Below are 18182 nucleotides of genomic sequence, written 5' to 3'. Positions count from 1 at the left end.
ACCCGAGAATCACCGAGGGGATCAGAGAAAGTTCCAGACCTGGCCTGGAGCCAGCCAGAGCTTGGATCTTATCTGACTCACGCAACCACTGTGAGCCGGACAAAGTGACAAGAGCATTACCTCAAAAGCAGGAGCCACTTTGACGGAACGTGAAGAGTTTGGTACAAAAGAAGCAAAGGCAGCTTCAACCGGGATCCCCCTGTCAACTCAATCAATCAGCTAATGACATCCAGCACACTGCCAGCCAGCTACAGAACGCGAAGAATCATTGTTCTAGCACTCGGCCCGATCGGGCACAGGATTTTCACTCGGCAGCACAAAGGTGGTGAGTACTGTACGCCCGAGGAGATATATCGCTGTGTGATTTTCACCTTTCCTTCGCTTTTGTAGGTAGCAGCGGCCAACCCGGTGCTTCCACAACACGTACAAACATCCAAACTTTTTTCACCGCTTCTTCACAGCTGTATCGTTTTCCTCAGGTTCACTGCTTCAAAACTCGGCTGTGTATATATTTTGAGGGGGCTCGATCGCGGGGGGCACTTTTGTTTCCTTTCTTCCTCCCTAGTGGATACGCGATGGTCCACAAATCCGCGCTGGTGGTCCTCCTGGTAGTGGTCTTGATGATGCAGCAGCATTGCCAGGTACGAATTTCTTTCCCTCGATTTTCAGGCTCAAAATGCTTTATGGACTTTCGTGTAGGGAGGCGATGTTGGTGAAAACCATCCGAGCTCTGTGAGTGTCATCTTCTGTGCTCGTTCTGCTCCGTGCTGATTTTGTTGTGCTTGATGGTTTTGATAGGCTCTCACCACCGCGAGGAGACTCCAGAATATCAGTAAGTGGACTCTTTCTTCTTTCAGGACAGAATCTAAATGATTTTTTTGGTCGATCTTTGCAGACTGCGGTTCTGCCTGCGATTACAGGTGCTCCAAAGCTGATGCGCACGACAGATGCATCAAATACTGCAACATTTGCTGTGGCAAGTGCAACTGCGTTCCTCCGGGAACTTACGGGAACAAGGAAACGTGCCCCTGCTACAACAATCTCAAAAACTCCAAGGGCGGTCCCAAGTGCCCCTGATTTCGATCAGCCTCCAGGTCCCGGTACACAAGATTGCTCCATAAACTTTGCTCCTGCAAGGAAAGAAGAGAAACTCCATGAGGTTTGATAGGATGTATTGTTTGTCTTTGTGCTTGAATAATACATCAATGTTCATTGATGTGTAGACAAAAAAAGATTTGTGGAAAGATCGAAATGGTCAAACTAGTTGAGCCATGGAACTTTCAACTTTAAAGACGACTTTAATATTTAGTTGACTAACGTAGGATCTTGCGAAGTTTCAAGTAGTTGACCATGACTCTAACGGCGAGTCTTGCGAAGTTTCAAGTACAATTACCTGGTTCTCCATTTCGGACCAAATCTCCTCCGCATACAAAAACAAAGAATCATGAGTCGACCGATCAATCGAGTCTTCCAAAGAAGAAAAAATGTTGGCAGTGCACGCATCTCTGGTTGTGACACAGTTTTGCTTCGCGGGTTTTGAGATTCTGGCGAGGATAGCGCTCGTCGATGGAGTCGACCATCTTGTCTTTACGTTGTATCGCAATTTCCTGGCTTCCATTCTTCTCCTTCCCCTTGCTTATTTTGTGGAGAAGAAGAAAAGGCCAGCGCTAAACTTTAAGTTCGTTCTTCTCTCGCTTTGCTTGGGTACGTTTATCCTTCCCTCTTTTTTCTCTTTAAAAAAAAAAAGAAGATCTTGAGGGTGACGATCAATCAAATGTGTTCATTTTTCCACAGGGTGACGATCAATCAAATGTGTTATTTAATTGGACTCCAGTACACAAACACTGTCATCGCTTCAGCACTTCGGAATTTAATCCCAGTTCTTACATTCGTGCTCGCAACAATCTTAAGGTAGATCTCTCTCTCTCTCTCTCTCTCTCATTTTGTCTGCCGCAAATGATTGAAGGGTCGACGAACTGGACGTGAAAAAACTGGATGGAGTGGCCAAAATCTTGGGAACACTCCTGGGACTCGTTGGAGCAGTGCTGCTCTCTTCACACCATCCCACAGTCAGAGAAATACTTCGCCACCAATTTCTTCGAAGAAGAGGTGATCTTGAGCTCCAAACAAGTGGATGGGAGCTTGGCATTGGCTGCCTCCTCCTGGCCTTCCTCTCCTTCGCGCTCTTCCTCGTTCTCCAATCTCTCCTCCTCAAGAAATACGCCGCTCCATTCTCGATTGGAGCATTCTCGTGTTTGTTCAGCACGCTCCAGTTGGGAATCATCTCGGCCAGCTTTGGCCAGGCCTCGAAGATCTGGAGCTTCTGGACGACAAGCCAGCCTCGAGTGATCCTCAGCGTTTTATATGCAGTAAGCTCTACGATCACTATGATCTTTCAAACTTATCAACTTTCATTCTTTCAGGGATTGATTGGATCTGGATTTGTATCCGGAGTCCAATCTTGGGGAGTTCATAAAGGAGGACCCGTGCTCGTCGCTGCTTATCAGCCACTGGAGACTGTTCTAGTCACACTTTTCTACGTTTTCTTCGGTGGACAGGCACTAGATCCTCTCAGGTGATGATCAAAACTCCAAGAACCACATTTCTAAAACAATGAACTTGTTTGGTCTTGCAGTATGGGTGGAATCCTCCTTGTGTTTGCTGGGCTCTATCTTTTAGCATGGGCTCAAAGACACCAAAGGCAACGCAAGCTTTTACTGGATCAATCGATCCGAGAACCACTTCTAGACAACGTAGTGATCGTAGAATAGTAGTATCTATGATTCATGAATAACAAAAACAATTTTGCTATCTCGGCAACTCAAAACACTGCCAAGCAATTGGCACTAGGAATTCTCGGCATGGTTTTGGAGCTCCAGTAGCTTATCTGGAAGAATCAACAAGGGTTACCACATGAAGAAAAGGTGAGAAGAAAGTCTCAAGTACCTTCTTTGGGGTCGTGAAGCTGATACGAGGATCAATCTGCCGCTTGACTAGCTTCACCTCGGTATCCACTTCATGAAAAAACCCACGGCTCTTGCAAGCTTCAATCCTTGCACAGTTTGCCCATTATCAATGTCCGAGTTGCGTACGTACTCTAGTGGTTAGTTAGGCGTTTTACCGGTAGCCGCTCCCACAGCCTTCTTCTTTGGGACCGGAGCCGGAGCTGGAGCCTTGACTGAGAAAGGGATGAACTCCAACCCAGCCATGTATGGCTGCAAGGCTTTGGGAACTCGGAGCCCATCCTCGGTCTGGTAGTTCTCCAGAATGCAGCACAAGGTTCGCTGCGTTGCGGTCAGTGTGGAGTTCAGCAGGTGCACAAAATGCTTTGGTTGCTCGTTGGCCTGGAAAGAGAGAGAGAAAAAAAAGCTAAGCAACATAGAAGAAACTAAGAATGTTACGCACCGTTGTCTGGCCATATCTTATGTCAAGATTTCTCGCTTGATAGTCAGTGCAGTTTGAGCAAGAGACGAGCTCTCGGTAGGCCTTCGATGCTGGAAACCACGCTTCGAGGTCGTACTTCTTGGCAGCGGCATCATTCAACGCTCCAGACACGATGACAACTACTTGGTATGGAATCCCGAGCTGCAAACAGAAGAACAAGGATAAGTGAATAAAAACCAGCAAAGCAAACAGTGTACAACCTCCTGATAGAAATCTTCCGAGTTCTTTAGCATCTCCTCGTGCATCTTCCAGGACTCGTCACCGAGAGGGCTTGTGATACAAAACTGCTCAATCTTATCGAACTGATGCACCCGGAAAATTCCAAGGGTGTCTCTGCCGTGCGAGCCAGCTTCTTTGCGGAAGCAGGTAGACAGCCCAGCGTACCTACATCACGCAAAGTTCTTATATGCTGCGCTATGCTAAACAGGTAGCTCTACCTGATAGGCAAGGACTTCGGATCCATCCAGTCTCCACGATGGTACGCACAAAGAGGCTGCTCCGAAGTAGCGATCAAGTACTTCTCGTCCTTTTCCGCGAGCTTGTCATCCCCTTCCCCTTCTCCAACCTGTCACGACAATATGTCAAAGAAAATAGCAGCGCTTTGAGCTTTTTTACCTTGTAAAGCTCCTCATCAAACTGTGCAAGTTGTGCACACTCCTTCATGACATCCTTCTTCATGAAATACGGAGGCTGGAGAGGGCTATATCCACGCTTGGTAAGAAACGCGAGACCAAAGTTGATCAAAGCCTGGTTTAGCAAGACACCATGCCCTTTCAGATAGTAGCCCCTTCCACCAGCAACGTCCGTTCCTGAAACCACGGATGGAAAAAGATATAAGTGGGAAGAACGAGACGTCCTATGCAAACCTCTTTTAATGTCAGCGAAACCCAGGCATTCCACCAAGTCAACATGGTTCTTCAGATTTTTCTCCTGTCGCAATTCTCCCCAGGTACGAATGACCGCATTTTTCTCCTGCAAAAGCCAAAACTTGAGCACAAGGAAAGAAGAAGCAAAAACCCTGGGAACATCACCTCGTCATTGTCCACGGGGACGGAGTCATGCACGAGATTTCCAATGAGCTTGAGCTTCCCGTCCAGAGTAGACTTGACAGACTCGACCTCCTTCTCCTTCGACACGAGGCTGTTGTCCAGGTCGAGCTTCTTCTGCTTGAGCTCCGAAGGATCTTCTTTGTTCTACACCGCAAGCAACTTTAAGTCCCCACTCACTACAAAGGAGAAGAAAAAAATAAAGAGGGAGAGACGATTTTACCCGAAACTTGAGCCCAATCTCTTTGCTGAGACGATTTCCCTCCCTTCGCAGGCCCTCCACCTCGTGTTGGACTAGACAAATTCACCGAAAACAAGCTGAAAACAAGAAAAGAGAGCCGAGAAATCACTTACGCTTGCGCCATTCCTTGTCGATCTGGATCACCTCATCGACCAGCTCCACAGATGCGTAGCGGCGGCGCTGAGACTCGCGGACGCGCTCCGGATCGCCGCCCTTCTCCTGCCGCACAAGATTGATGTCGAGCATCTCGGATTCTAGGGATAGGGTTTTAGCGAAGCGTTTTATGGTAAGTGTAAATGCGATTGGTTAAATTTAAACGCGTTTAACAAAATTTATTCTTCTTCGCTTTCATCTTCGCGATCTTCATCTTCTTCTTCATCGCTTTCTTTTTCTTCGCTTTCATCGCTTTCTTCCTGACTTCCTCCGCGAATCGTGACAAGGATGGCGGCAGCGCAGTAGAAGCTCTCGGTGCTGGGCTCATTCCCATAGCTCGCACACGCGCCACCGAGATTCCAATCAAAGCTTCCACGGCACCACACGATCTTCCATTCTTCCACCAAACGTCTGTCGAGGAACTCACTGAGATCAAACGATTCTTTGTCCTGTGATTCGTAGCAGTCGTCCGAAACAACAAACTTCCCAAGCATGCTCTCATGCCCAATGAAGCGACTGTCCCCAAACTTTTCCCTCGACCACACCGAGCACACCCGGGCTTCCAATCCAGCCGCCACTGCCGCGTGATAGACAAACGCGTCGCTGCCCTTGAGAGCCTCTGGAATGCTCACTTCACTGCCCTGAGCGTAGAGATGCTCGCAAGGAAATCCCAGTGTCATGTTCTTCCCGGATGCCTTCGCCTCCACAAAGAGCTTGTAGAGCTCCGACCGTGAAAAGTCCGTCTTTCCAGCCACTGTGCTGGATTCCTCCACAAAGAGGTTGTAAGTGAGCGTCAATCGATGCCCGGAGGTTACCTCGAGCACCTCGTGCTCGCAATCCGAGAAGAAAGCCGCCCAGCCTATCCGGTCATCGCTGTTCTCTCCTCCAAAGCTAAAGCTCTGCGATTTCTTGCCATGCCGGACCACCAAGTCTCCGCCGGAGTGAGCGCAAGGCAGCGAGACGACGAGCGAAGCTAGCATGTTTCCAGCCTGGGGAGTGTCTACGTGAGCCTTGAAGAAATCTCCCTGCGCGTAGACGTTGAGCTTGTAGAGCTTGGGAATCACTCTTTGATTGCTCGGGAAGAGCAGCGTTTTGATCTCGTCTAGAATTCCATACCCGGAGAGATCGAAGCTGGTCGTAAAATCGCCGGGCTCCAGCTTGAGCGCCTTCCTGTAGCTCGGATCCATGACCCTCTCGCCACCGATTCCAAAGCTCGCCTCGCTACACGCCGCCGCTAGGGCCTGGATCCCGTCGGGCAATGCGATGCTCTGCCACGAATCTTGCTGCCTGTAACAGATTCTAACCGGAAATTCTGGCGCCAGCGATCCACCGCAGCAAAAGGGACTGGAGATCTTCCTCGCAGCGGCCGCGAGCATCCACTGATCACCCATTGGCGCCAAGAAACCCTAAACCCTAATGTCAAATCTTCTCATGTAAGCTTGATCGTGGCCGTTGATCCAGTGCCCATTTGGACCGTCGATTACATTTGAAGCAGTTTTGGCGCTAAGATCAAGTCGAGCATCACAAAAAGAATTGGAACTTTAATCAAGCATGATCGTCAGTTTGGGTCTTCGTTTGCATCATCTTCCATTGTATCATTTTTTGTATTTGGATCATCTTCGTTTTCGTCTGCGTCATCTTCATCTTCGTTTGCGACTGACTCCGTCGTCTACACTGACAAGAATCGCGGCAGCACAGTAAAACGACTCAGTGCCTGGTTCATTCCCATAGCTCGCGCACGCGCCGCCGACATTCCACTCGAAATTCTCGCGGCACCACACAACATCGCCCACATCTTCCTCCATTTCCTCGTGTAGCAACTTGCCAATCTCAGCTATTTCAACTTCCTCCCTGTAGAAAGCATACCCGGACACTAGAAATCTTCCAAGCATGTCTTCGTCACCAATGAACTTTGGATGATCGAAGTCGGGGTTCCTCCTCGAGGCGCGAAAGCCATCTTCTCTCGACCACACCGAGCACACCGAGGCATTTAACCCAGCGGACAGTGCTGTGTGATAGACAAAAGCATCGTCACCTTTGAGGCCACTCCCTTGGGCGTAGAGATGCTTGCAAGGAAATCCCAGTGTCATTTTCTGTTCGGACTCCTTTGCCTCGACAAAGAGCTTGTAGAGCTGCGTGCCTGAAAAATCCGTCTTTGGAGTGGTAGAGTTCTCGACAAACAGGTTGTAAGTGAGTGTCAATCGATGCCCCGACGTTACCTCCATCACCTCGTGCTCACAGTCCGAGAAGAAAGCCGCCCAGCCTATCCGGCCATTGCCATTCTCTCCTCCAAAGCTAAAGCTATGGGATTTCTTGCCATGCCGGACCACCAAATCTCCGCCAGAATGAGCGCAGGGCAACGAGACGACGAGCGAAGCTAGCATGTTTCCACTTTGGGGAGTGTCTACGTGAGGCTTGAAGAAATCTCCCTGTGCATAGACGTTAAGCTTGTAGAGCTTGGCAATCAGTGACTGCTTGGTCGGAAAGAGCAGCGTTTTGATCTCGTCTAGAATTCCATACCCGGAGAGATCGAAGCTGGTCGTAAAATCGCCAGGCTCCAGCTTGAGCGCCTTTCTGTAGCTCGGATCCATGACCCTCTCACCCCCGATTCCAAAACTCGCCGCACTACATGCCGCTGCTAGATCCTGGATGCCATCGCCTGGCGGCAGCGCGATACTCCGCCATAAATCCCCTCCCGATCCATCTTGAAAGTGGTGCCTGTAGCAAATCGTGATCGAGGCTTCCGGTGGCATCGATCCCTCACAGCAAAAGGGACCATCGCCAACAGCGCTCGCCAGCTCCAGTGCATTGACCATGGCGACCCTATAAACCCTAAAGTGTCAAACAAGATTTTCAAAACTAGGGTTCTTCGTCCTCGATCAATGCGTGGCACGGCTGGCGCCGAGGCGCTGGGCCCGGTGGCAGATCGGCTGCCTGTGTGGGATCTCTTCCAGTGCGTGGCGGTCTCCAAATCCTGGCGCGACGCGATCGTCCCCAAGATGAAGCGCGAGCGCTGGTTTTTGGTGGTAGGGGAGGGAAGGGCCGTGTGGGCGTGCTTTCCCCGGCTGGGATCCTGGCACAGGTTCAAACTGCCCGCGAATTTTCTGACGCGGAGGTATGTGGTGGATTACTCGCAGGGGCTCGTGTGCATGGGAACCAGCAGCAAGCTCGATCTCGTGGTATGGAATCCAGCGACCGGATGGAATCGGAGCATTCCCAGGTCGCCCAGCAAACCTTGCAGGGCCTCGATCATCTCCATGCTCGTGGACGAAAGTACCAACGAGCTCCTCAAGATCGTCATTATCAGCCCAAGGATCACGAAGCCCCTTGGAGACTATGAACGAATCAAAGACAGAGGGGGCTACTTGGTGGAGATTTTCGATGCCACCTCCAACGAGTGGAGTGCCAGTACCAGCACTGGAGTAGACACCATGTTGAAGTCCCGGGGATCTTGGAGGACGAGACCCGTTTTGGCAAAACCAATACCACAGCTCAAGGCACAGAAGAACGGGGTGATATACTTTGTGGAAAAAATCGGCAACAATGACGCCCGGTTGATGAGCCTGGACGTGGAGGCCAATGCTTGGAAGGAGGTTCCACTTCCAAAGAGAAAGGAGTCCGATTATCGCGGTGAGAGGGAGATCGAGATGGATTATTCATTCTATGACTTTCGGGGCCTTGCGTGTGCTGGAAAAAGAATCATGCTTCTTGTGGGTGATGGACTCTATCAGCTGGAGGAGACGAGTGGGAAATGGGAGCTTGTGTTGGATGATGCCTATGATGTGACTGCTTGTGCCGGGTGTGGGAATTTGCTTCTAGCCAAGGGAAACCACCACACACTACGATCTGGATCGAGAAAAGTAGAACGAGAAGAAGAAGAAGAAGAAGAAGAATTAAGTGGGGATGATGGACTGTTTGGGTATGATGTGGAGGACAAGAGGGCGTTTTGTATCAATCTGGACGAGGATCTTGCCAAATCCTTTGGATATAACGGGTGGGATCACACTGAATGTTTGTTTTGGGGGCATTTTGCTGCGTTACAAGGCCTGCATGTTTAGTCAACTCTAGATTAATTCTTTTTTTAGGGGCTAAAGATCTAAGATTCATATCCTCTGTATATATGCAAATCTTTTTATGCCCATTTCTTTTTAATCTGCTGATGACTTGTTATTCTTGGTCATGCAGCACTTCTTGCATTCTAAAGTGTGTTTCAAAAGTGCATTATATAGTTGGAAAATTGAAAGTGTGAAGGCTAAGTGTACAGTTATATGATGTTGTATATTAATATTAGCGTCGTGGGATTTTGGTAGCCATCAGATTGATTTCAATCTGGACCACTCGCTCCTATATATAAATTAGGGTTTTTGGACCAATTGATATACACATTTTCTATATTCTCTTTCCATATTCCATACACTCACATTGGTGGAGTTTAGGGGCACTTTTGTCAAAACAGGACATAATTGTAAGTTACAAAAAGAAAGCTTTTGTTTATACGTTCTAATAATGTGTTTGAATTGATCAGCCTCCTTTGTCAATCTACAATCTCTCCGCGTCGTCAACTTCTTCCGTTTCATCATGCTCGGATCCACTATGCACTGGGGAGGAAGTAGTCTGTTCCCGTAGTGGAAACAACAGCGCTTGTGCCTACGTTAGTTCATACCAGGACAAGTCAAAACACTTGGATTTAAGATTTTGGTTTAGATCTAGCTTTTTCCATTTATTTTCTTTTGTTCTTTTTGGTTTAAATATAGCTTTTTACATTGTCTAAATCTTCATTTCCTTCTAGCTTTTTGTCATTCCTCTTCTTTTGCTCTTTCCTTTTCGTTCATTTTCATGGCAGATCAGCAATCTCCTCCTTTGACTTTGGAGCAGCAGTTGGTACAATTGCTTGATGCTATGCATTTGCAATTAAACAACCAAACTCAGTTGATGGTGGTGTTCATGGCACATGGTATAACTCCTTTTGCTCTTGGTGCAAATCCTTGCGTTTGGCTGGAGTTTTTTTGCGAGAATCCTAGGGATGATGTGTACTATTAGTTTGATCACTTCACGGTGATTACCACATATCATTCTTGGGATAATACTTGACATTTGCGTGAGTTTCCCACGTGTCTCCAAGGGATGGCGTTGCAGTGGTACAATGGTTTGAGCGCAACCACTCGTAGGGATTGGAGTGTTCTCCCAGACGTCTTCAAATGCACATTCGGACATGCTGACGATTGTGATAATGCCTTTTAACAATTGCATCCTCTTCACCAACCGGTGATGCAATTTGGCATTTGTTTCCGAAGTTTTTAGCTTCATGCAGAGCCAAATATGTCAGAGCGAATCAAGCTAGGAATGTTGTGGCCAGCACTTCGTCAAGATCTTGTCGGACTTGTGCATGCACTTGCTCCAGCCACCCTTGACGATGCTCTTTGCTTAGCACAATATTATGAGACATCACCTCTTCCACTTCTCGCTGCTTGTCCTTCTACTCCCCTTTCTATGGGCGATGGTCTTGTTCCAATGGAGGTTGATGCTGTTGCTGCTCGAGTCTAAGGACAAGGGCGAGGACGTGGTCGTGGCCATGACGTTCACTATTGGGCATGTGATGAAGTTGGTCACACTTATCGGCGTTGTCAGCATTTTCTGGATTGGCAACCTTCATTTCCTAGGTGGTGTCAATAACATCTTGTTGGTGCTATTGTAGTAGAAGGTCTAAACACCAAAATGCATCTGGGAAATGAGGTGTCACACGAGTAACGAAAGGACCTTACATGAATAAGTCAGTGAGCCCTCCATCTTTCTTTTGAGAGTATCATCAAGGGGTTCATTCGGCACCGGTTCATCTAGTGTTTACTTTCCAAGCTCATTTTTATAACAAAAGGTCTCTTATTATTCTCTCTGTGTTGGTTGATACAGGTTTGAGTTTATCTTCTATTGCTCAACCTGTTGCCACACATTGCTGTCTACACTTGCGTCGTGCAGCGGAATTAGTTTTCATTCTTTATGGCAGTGGCCGTACACATGCATATGCACAGGATGACGCAGACCTGGTTGTGCGTATGGGCGATCTCGAGCTTGAGTTGCAATTATTGCGAGTGGTGCCGAGTCAGGCTTTTGACATCATCTTTAGTATGGATTAGTTGCAATGCAATCATGCCAAGTGTGACTTTAAAACTTCTCCCCTTTGTCTCATACTTCCTTATGTTTCATCCATTCCTTTCACTTCCGTACCTCTTCGTCCCTTTACTTTTACCTCTGCTTCCATTACTTTTGTTTCCCCACTATTTCCTTCTGTGTTTCCATCTTGTTCTGCTCTTCCCTTTTCCAATCCCTCCGACAATCTTTGTGTTGCAGTGGTTGACCGGCTCATGAAGGAGTATTCTGATCTCTTTGACATTGACCTGATGGAAGTAGTCGTTTTTGCATCGACTATCATCCGTTAAATGAAGTGACAATCCTAGATGTGTACCCTCTTCCTCATATTACTAATCTCTTGGATCATCTAGGGCGAAATCATTGGTTCACCAAACTAGATCTTGCTTTTGGGTACTGGCAAGTACCAATGGCCGAAAAACAATATTCCTAAGACTAATTTTTGCACACCATTTGGATTGTACGAGTTCTTGGTGATGCCGTTTGGTTTGAATAATGCTCTAGCAACTTTTCAACAAATGATGGATGAGGTTCTTTGTGATGCCAGAGGTGACTGCTGACTTCATTGATGATGTCTTGATCCACTTGGAGGGGATGTAGGAGGAGCATTTTTGTGATATTCATAAAGTGTTGGATCAGCTACGGGATATTAGTTTAAAGCTAAACCGGTCGAAGTGTTTATTTCGGTCCAAGGACACAACTTATCTTAGGTACTAGGGTTTGCAAGTTGATCCTGACAAACTTGTGACTGTTCTAATGTTCCTTACTTCAAAGTGTGTAAATGATGTGTAGTGTTTCTTGGCAAAGTGCAGTATCTTAATCGCTTTGTGGATCATCTTTTTTATCGCACTGCACCATTGCAAGCGTTGCTGAAGTCATCAACGTTATATTTCATCTGGTCTCCAGATTGTGAGCAGGCGTTCATGGATCTCAAAGAGCTATTGACAGCTCCTCTGCTACACTAGACTTTTTATTTTGCGCATAGATGCTTCTGACATTGGTTTTGGAGGTGTATTAATGCAAGAGAGCTTGAGTGTGTTTGGTCAATCCCATCCTATTGCATATATAAGATGTACATTACAACTAGTGGAGATGAACTACTCCACGATAGAGAAGGAGTGCTTAGCAACAATCTGGGGTTTCGAGAAACTTCATGCATATCTACATGGTTCTCAGATATTACTTGAAGGTGACCATGCTACCATTACTTCATTATTGAAGTAGAAGAACCTGGTTGATTGTACTACTCGGTGGGATTTGAAGCTTCAGATACATGATTTTGATGTTGTTCATCGCCCAAGGAGTTCTATGACTGATTGATGCTAATGCCCTTTCTCGAGCTCCTCTTCCTTCTCCACTCTCTTCTCATGTTTCTGACGAGCTTGTTCTGTGGATTTTTCTAGACAAGGATTCTATGCCGTCAGTAGTTGCTGTAATTAACGTTTAATATTCACAAGGTGTAGAGCAAGATCTACCTTCTCTTGATGAGGTTTGCAAGGCTCAAAAGTTTGAGCCATGGATTCGAAGGCTTGAAAATGGATTTGAGAATCTTGCATCACTTGCTGATGACTTGCCTTTCCGGCATTTACATTCTCAATATTACCTTAAAGACGGCCTTCTTTATTTTGTGGGGACGGATTCTAATGATCATTTATGGCTGGTGGTGCCTTTTGTCTTTATTCCGCGGTTTCTCCATGCCTACCATGATTCTCCTATTCTAGGTGGGCATATGGGACATTATTGTGTAACCGAGAAGCTGTGCAAGTCTTTTTATTAGCCCAAGATGTGATGTGATATTATCTGATATGTGCGTAGCTGCGTTTGGTGCCAAACTTGTAATACTCCCCCTTATGCCACGGAAGGACAGTTGGAGTCAATTGCAATTTCCCGTTTGTTTGAGTTTGTGGTGTTTGATCTTATGGGACCTTTTCCACAGTTAACTGTTAGTAATGAGTATGTTATTATTGCTTCTGACTACTTGACTTGTTGGGTGGAAGTTGGTGCTCTTGCTAGCGCCTTTGCAACTGCTGTTAGATACTTCCTCCTCAATCGAGTGGTGTTCCAGCATTCTTGTCCAAATCAGATTCTTTCGGATAATAGTCCCGTATTTATGGCTGAGGCATTTCATGTTTTGACATCTCGGTTAGGGATACGCCACACTTTCACGAGTGCTTATCATCCACAATCAGACAGTCTGGTGGAATGATTTGTTCGAACATTCAAAGGGATGATTGCGAAGTATGTAAACTTTCAGCATTCGGATTAGGATGGTTATTTGTCGTCTCTTCGGTATACATATGTTACAAGGGTGCAGAGTTCTATTGGTGCTTCACTGTATAAACTCCTATATGGTCATGATCCAATATTACTAATGGAGCTGGGTTTACCTTCACGATTGCCACGAGCTGCCGATGCTAGGTCGTGGGATCAGTATTTGACGAGCATTCTTCCACTTGTTCGAGTAGAGTCTGCCAAACACTTAAGCTGTGTATAAGTGGGACAATAACGGCACTACAACTCCCATTATCATCCACCTACGGAGTACAAAGTGGATGATTTGGTGTTAATCTATTTTCCTCATCTTACGGTATGTGGTTTATCTAAAGGGCTCCTTGCATAGTGGAAAGGACCGTATCAGGTGTTGTGGCAAGTTGGACCACAAGTTTATGAGGTTCGACATGACGTCCAGCAAGCTGATCCTCCAGAGATTGTGCATGTGCAGTGGTTGAAATGCTTCATACAAAGGGATCAGGAGCAGTTAATACCACTTACAGATCTGCCAATGCCTCCTTCTAACGTTCCTCCACATCCTGGCCCGTCTACAACAAAACCCTAATGGTCTTCCATTATTCCAAGAGGAGGGGATGATGTGAGGGCGAAGTGTATGGCTACAATGCCGTATACTAATATTAACATAATGGGATTTTGGTAGCTGTCGGATTAGTTTCAATCGGGACTACTCACTCCTGTATATAAGCTAGAGTTTTTGGGCTAATTGATATGCACATTTTCTGTATTCCCTTTCCATATTTCATGCACTCACCAAAGCAAAAAAAATTATTTGCAAATCAAGAATTTGAAAATGTCTTAATTATACCCTTCCTAGAAATTTGCAATATCATCATGATCAATTTGGAATTGGGAAGTCATTTTACATTAGGTTTTTGAAAAAATTTCATTAATTCTGTTTATTAATATTTTAATATAGTACAAATTAGTTTTTCAACTTATAATTAATATATTCAAATTAATTAACTTCATTTTATTTTATATTTTTTTGATCAAATTTTATAATTAATAGATTTCTTAAAACCGCTTTTAGTAATTTTTAACATAAGTAATCACCTTCTCTTCTCATATAATAGTTATCTATTTGGATTATCAATACAATTTATTATATTGTAAGAAATGCCCTTCATTTCATGCATTAACATTGAATATACTATATGATATAATATAATACATTATTTTAATGCCATCTTATATGAATATACTTGTATATGCTTTGATATAATTAATAATAGTTAGTAAAAAATTTAAATTATGGTTTTAAAACTATAACAGAACTATGTTGAATCTAATCATTGTCTTGAGCGCTTGTAGTACCAGCTGCAACAAATAGTGTCTGGCATAATTTTGTATAGCTAGTTTTATATATATATATATATATATATATATATATATATATATATATATATATATATATATATATATATATATATATATATATATATATATATATATATATATATATATATATATATCCATTTTTTAAAAAAAAGGTGTCAATGGTTTTGCAACATGTAAGATTGAAGAGAGCTTAATTTTGGTATTTATTTAATCCTGTCATTTCTTATGAGTTTAAATCTATAGTACAATAGTTAAAACTCTTCCCTATGTCTTAAACTTTCAGTAGAATGTAGAAATCCTAGAGCCCATCTTTCTTCATGTTTATGATATGTTTTCCTTATCTCCATGGCAATTGTTGGTATCATCTTCTATATAGCAAAGAAATGGTTGATGATATTATAGCTCTAGATCCAAAAAAAGGTTGATTGATATATTTTAGTGACAGTATGTAGTGTTTATAGATATGTATTTACCATAATTTATATTTACTAAAGTGTATTTTACCATTATTGTCCATAATGGGATTCATACCTCAATCCTTTATTCATAAGATTTGATCTCAACAGTCACCATGCACATCCATGGGCATTTTAAGATTAATAAAGACCCATACCCAAATAAGATCATATAAAAATACTGTTTTAAAATTTTTATATTTAGAGTGTTCAATATAAATCTATTTTTCCTTCTTTTTTCTTTTAGAATTTTATCTTCCAGTTTCAAGACAAAGATCTAAGAAGTAAAATAAGTGATAAAACAAGTAAATATGGACTTTAAACAAGAAAATTACCACTAAACACTAAATCCTGATCACAAGTAAATTAAAGAAGTGTGTTTAAGACTTATACCAAAAATATTTTAGCATATGGTAGCTACATGTTAAAAAATCTTCTTCATTGTCTAGTCATTAATAATGTACCAGCAAAAACTCTATAGTTGGCTTATTCCCATATCTTCCATACATGTCAAATCCTAATCAAAATTCTTGTAGTAGTGAACAACATCTCTCAGATCTTCCTCAACTAATCTCAATTCTTTTATATTCCTCACTTGGGAGGTGTGAAAGTCATTGTTTATCACACACCAAACAAAGCATACCTTGGTCTTCAATCCAACCACCATTGCTTTGTGATAGACAAAAGCATCATCACCTTTGATAGTAAAGAAATTTTAATGTCATCTTCTTCCTACACTCCATTACTTGAACAAAAAGTTTGTGGAGCTCCTGGTGCAAAAAAAGCATCTTTGGAGTGTCAATTAATGCCTGACAACTAGAAGTCCAACTAGAACCCTGAACTCATACTCCAAAAGCTGCATAGGAATAAAACCTTTTATTCCTCTAACAATTCAGCCAAGACTTCAGCTAGTAGCCTAGTCCACTCTTGCCCATAGTGTGGCACACTGTACTCACTTGCTGCTCACCAAATAATCTTGTTTGTTCCACACATTGCCGCACTTAAATATGCCACATCACCACATCAGCTCTATGTTGTGCTCCATTGTTTTGCCTCTCTGACTCATGCCAAGCTCCACTTGTCATTCTCCTCTCTTCCCTAACTTCTCTTAACTTCTTTTTTTCTTGTCATGAACTCTTAGAATATCCTTCTTCTGAATATTCTCTAGAATCTCGACACTTCTTCATTCCACAACTCGCCAACTCTTCAAATATTAGAAAAAAAGAAAAGGAAATGCCATACCTTAACAATGTTTTATCATTGACATCACCCCACCACTATACTTGGTGCATTGTCCTCGAGACACAAAGAAGATTGCTTAAAGTATTTTTTCACTTGATAACCATTCACTCACATTGACTTATCCAGCTGCTGCAACCTGTTTTTGATAGCCCCATCCCAGTCAAGATCATGTTCCACAGCTGTACACAAAGATGGAATTTCCAGCTCACTTGGCAACACTGCTTCCTGTCCATACACCAGCTGAAATGGTGAAGCCTATGTCATCACTTTGAAAGCCACCCTATAAGCCTAAACTACATCTAAAAGCTGCTTGTCCCAATCTATCCTGTTGGCTGAACAAGTCTTTGAAATAATATTGCAAAGCATACCATTAATCTGCTCGACCTGACCATTACAACGAGGATAATATGGCATTGATTTCCTATGAGCCACACTATACAGTTCTGTCAATGAAGCTACCACCTCATTTAGAAAATGAGAACTTCTGTCACTAACTAGCTCTAATGGACAACCAAACCTAATAATGACTTGCTTGTACAAGAACTTAGCAACTTTCCTGCCTGTAGCTTCTTTCAACGCTTTCACCTTAGCCCACTTGGTCACATAATCTGTACACACTAGCACATACCTACAGTGAGTATGCTTGGAAGATGGAAGAGGTCCCATAAAATCAATTCCCCACTTCTTAAATAGTAAAACTGGAAGAAGTGATTGCAATTGCATCATATCATGTCGTGTTAGCTTCTTTATCCTCTGACATAGATCATAACCTCACACATAATCTGCAACATCCTTACATATAGTTGGCCACCAATAACTTGCTCTCTTCACCAACTTGATTGTGGCCTCCACTTCAAAATGTCCACCAACCGGTGAATCATGGCAAGAATATATAATTGAAGGTACCTTATGCAATAAAACACATCTTCTGAGCATGCCATCATTTCCCACTTGATACAACTACCTCGCAATAAGAGTAAATTGACAAGATTGAAGAAGCAATAATTCCTTTTGCTTGGTTGAAAATTCTAGAGGATACTCACCACTCGCCAAAAATTGCACTACTCAGAATACCACTTAGGAATAGCTTCAACTTAAAAAATCTACTCGTCCAAACTCTCAAGATCCACCTAAAAAACATTTGCATCTAGTAGCTCATCATCAACACCCTTTTCTTCATCTGCAATAAGAGTTGGCAATCGAGAAAGATGATCTAGCATACTGGATTTTGCCTAGGCTTAAGAACTATTTTAAACTGTGCTTTTTCAGCATATCTTCTCACAAACCTGTGATGGTATCCTACATGTCCCAAGAAAGCTTGCAATTGCTTCACATTTACTGAGCTGGCAAAGCTTGAATAGCTTTCATCTTACTAGGATCAATTGCTAATCCTTCTCAAGAAGCAATCCTTCCCAATAGTATTCCATGCGTAGCTCCAAAACTACACTTGAAAGGGTTGAGCAAAATTCCAAATTGCCTGCACTTGTCAAAGAAACTTGCAAGCCTCTTCTTGTGTTGTTCAACATCAGTGAACACACTAAAATCATCCAAAAATACCTCTATGAAATCTCGCATAAAAGGTTGGAAGGCTGCCGTTACCACTCTTTGGAAGTTTGTTAAGCCAAAAGGCATCACCTGATATGCATAGCATCTGCACTCTGTCACAAATGTAGTCTTAAGATGGTCCTCTTTAGCTATTTGAACTTGATTGTAGCCACTAAAAGCATCAAGAAAAGAGTAGAGCCCATAGCCTGCAACTAAATCCAACACTGTGTCCATAAATGGCAATGGAAAGCCGTCCTTCCTTGTTGCATCATTTAGCTCCCT

General features: G+C 43.8%; 5 protein-coding genes across 6 annotated transcripts; 2 read left to right on the top strand and 3 right to left on the bottom strand.

The window, feature by feature from the left end:
• The first annotated feature begins 202 nt into the window (after positions 1-202).
• LOC9649775 lies at positions 203-1232 on the top strand. Of its 2 annotated transcripts, none has more exons than XM_024681475.1 (5): positions 203-322; positions 391-641; positions 700-732; positions 799-832; positions 896-1232. In XM_024681475.1, exons 1-5 carry the CDS (start codon positions 223-225, stop codon positions 1075-1077), a joined length of 600 nt encoding a protein of 199 aa, XP_024537243.1. In that variant the 5' UTR covers positions 203-222; the 3' UTR covers positions 1078-1232. The 2 variants fall into 2 exon arrangements, with proteins under 2 accessions (XP_024537243.1, XP_002976786.2); XM_002976740.2 differs by having other exon boundaries at positions 203-325.
• Positions 1233-1484: 252 nt separating this feature from the next.
• Positions 1485-2789, top strand: LOC9649352 (protein WALLS ARE THIN 1). The gene is made up of 5 exons (XM_024681536.1): positions 1485-1708; positions 1795-1911; positions 1967-2369; positions 2424-2575; positions 2636-2789. Exons 1-5 carry the CDS (start codon positions 1485-1487, stop codon positions 2769-2771), a joined length of 1032 nt encoding a protein of 343 aa, XP_024537304.1. The 3' UTR covers positions 2772-2789.
• LOC9649351 (serine--tRNA ligase) lies at positions 2758-4994 on the bottom strand. Its single transcript, XM_024681616.1, has 11 exons — positions 4845-4994; positions 4714-4784; positions 4476-4637; positions 4311-4416; positions 4060-4253; positions 3882-4009; positions 3645-3828; positions 3406-3585; positions 3122-3344; positions 2947-3044; positions 2758-2887 (listed from the first exon to the last, which is right to left on the bottom strand). Exons 1-11 carry the CDS (start codon positions 4975-4977, stop codon positions 2822-2824), a joined length of 1545 nt encoding a protein of 514 aa, XP_024537384.1. The 5' UTR covers positions 4978-4994; the 3' UTR covers positions 2758-2821.
• Positions 4995-5063: 69 nt separating this feature from the next.
• Positions 5064-6275, bottom strand: LOC9649350. The gene has a single exon (XM_002976567.1). The coding sequence runs from the start codon at positions 6273-6275 to the stop codon at positions 5064-5066; it is 1212 nt and encodes a 403-aa protein (XP_002976613.1).
• Positions 6276-6524: 249 nt separating this feature from the next.
• Positions 6525-7475, bottom strand: LOC9649774. Its single transcript, XM_024681535.1, has one exon. It carries the CDS (start codon positions 7473-7475, stop codon positions 6525-6527), a length of 951 nt encoding a protein of 316 aa, XP_024537303.1.
• Between the last annotated feature and the right edge of the window lie 10707 nt (positions 7476-18182).

The sequence above is a fragment of the Selaginella moellendorffii genome, unplaced genomic scaffold (genome assembly GCF_000143415.4).
Source record: "Selaginella moellendorffii unplaced genomic scaffold, v1.0 SELMOscaffold_31, whole genome shotgun sequence".
NCBI classification, from domain to species: Eukaryota; Viridiplantae; Streptophyta; class Lycopodiopsida; order Selaginellales; family Selaginellaceae; genus Selaginella; species Selaginella moellendorffii.
Note: the sequence above shows the minus strand (reverse complement) of the source record. Positions and strands in the feature narration are given on the sequence as shown.

Bases quoted from the DNA above. Each gene is read 5' to 3' on its own strand.
- LOC9649350 (XM_002976567.1), bottom strand. From the start codon at position 6,275: ATGGGTGATCAGTGGATGCTCGCGGCCGCTGCGAGGAAGATCTCCAGT.
- LOC9649775 (XM_002976740.2), top strand. From the start codon at position 223: ATGACATCCAGCACACTGCCAGCCAGCTACAGAACGCGAAGAATCATT. The intron at 326-390 runs GTGAGTACTGTA...TCGCTTTTGTAG, and splicing joins CACTCGGCAGCACAAAGGTG to GTAGCAGCGGCCAACCCGGT. The intron at 642-699 runs GTACGAATTTCT...ACTTTCGTGTAG, and splicing joins TGATGCAGCAGCATTGCCAG to GGAGGCGATGTTGGTGAAAA.
- LOC9649774 (XM_024681535.1), bottom strand. From the start codon at position 7,475: ATGGATCCGAGCTACAGAAAGGCGCTCAAGCTGGAGCCTGGCGATTTT.
- LOC9649352 (XM_024681536.1), top strand. From the start codon at position 1,485: ATGTTGGCAGTGCACGCATCTCTGGTTGTGACACAGTTTTGCTTCGCG. The intron at 1,912-1,966 runs GTAGATCTCTCT...AAATGATTGAAG, and splicing joins GTGCTCGCAACAATCTTAAG to GGTCGACGAACTGGACGTGA. The intron at 2,370-2,423 runs GTAAGCTCTACG...TCATTCTTTCAG, and splicing joins TCCTCAGCGTTTTATATGCA to GGATTGATTGGATCTGGATT.
- LOC9649351 (XM_024681616.1), bottom strand. From the start codon at position 4,977: ATGCTCGACATCAATCTTGTGCGGCAGGAGAAGGGCGGCGATCCGGAG. The intron at 4,254-4,310 runs GTTTGCATAGGA...CCGTGGTTTCAG, and splicing joins TTTCGCTGACATTAAAAGAG to GAACGGACGTTGCTGGTGGA. The intron at 3,045-3,121 runs GTAAAACGCCTA...CAAGGATTGAAG, and splicing joins GGCTGTGGGAGCGGCTACCG to CTTGCAAGAGCCGTGGGTTT.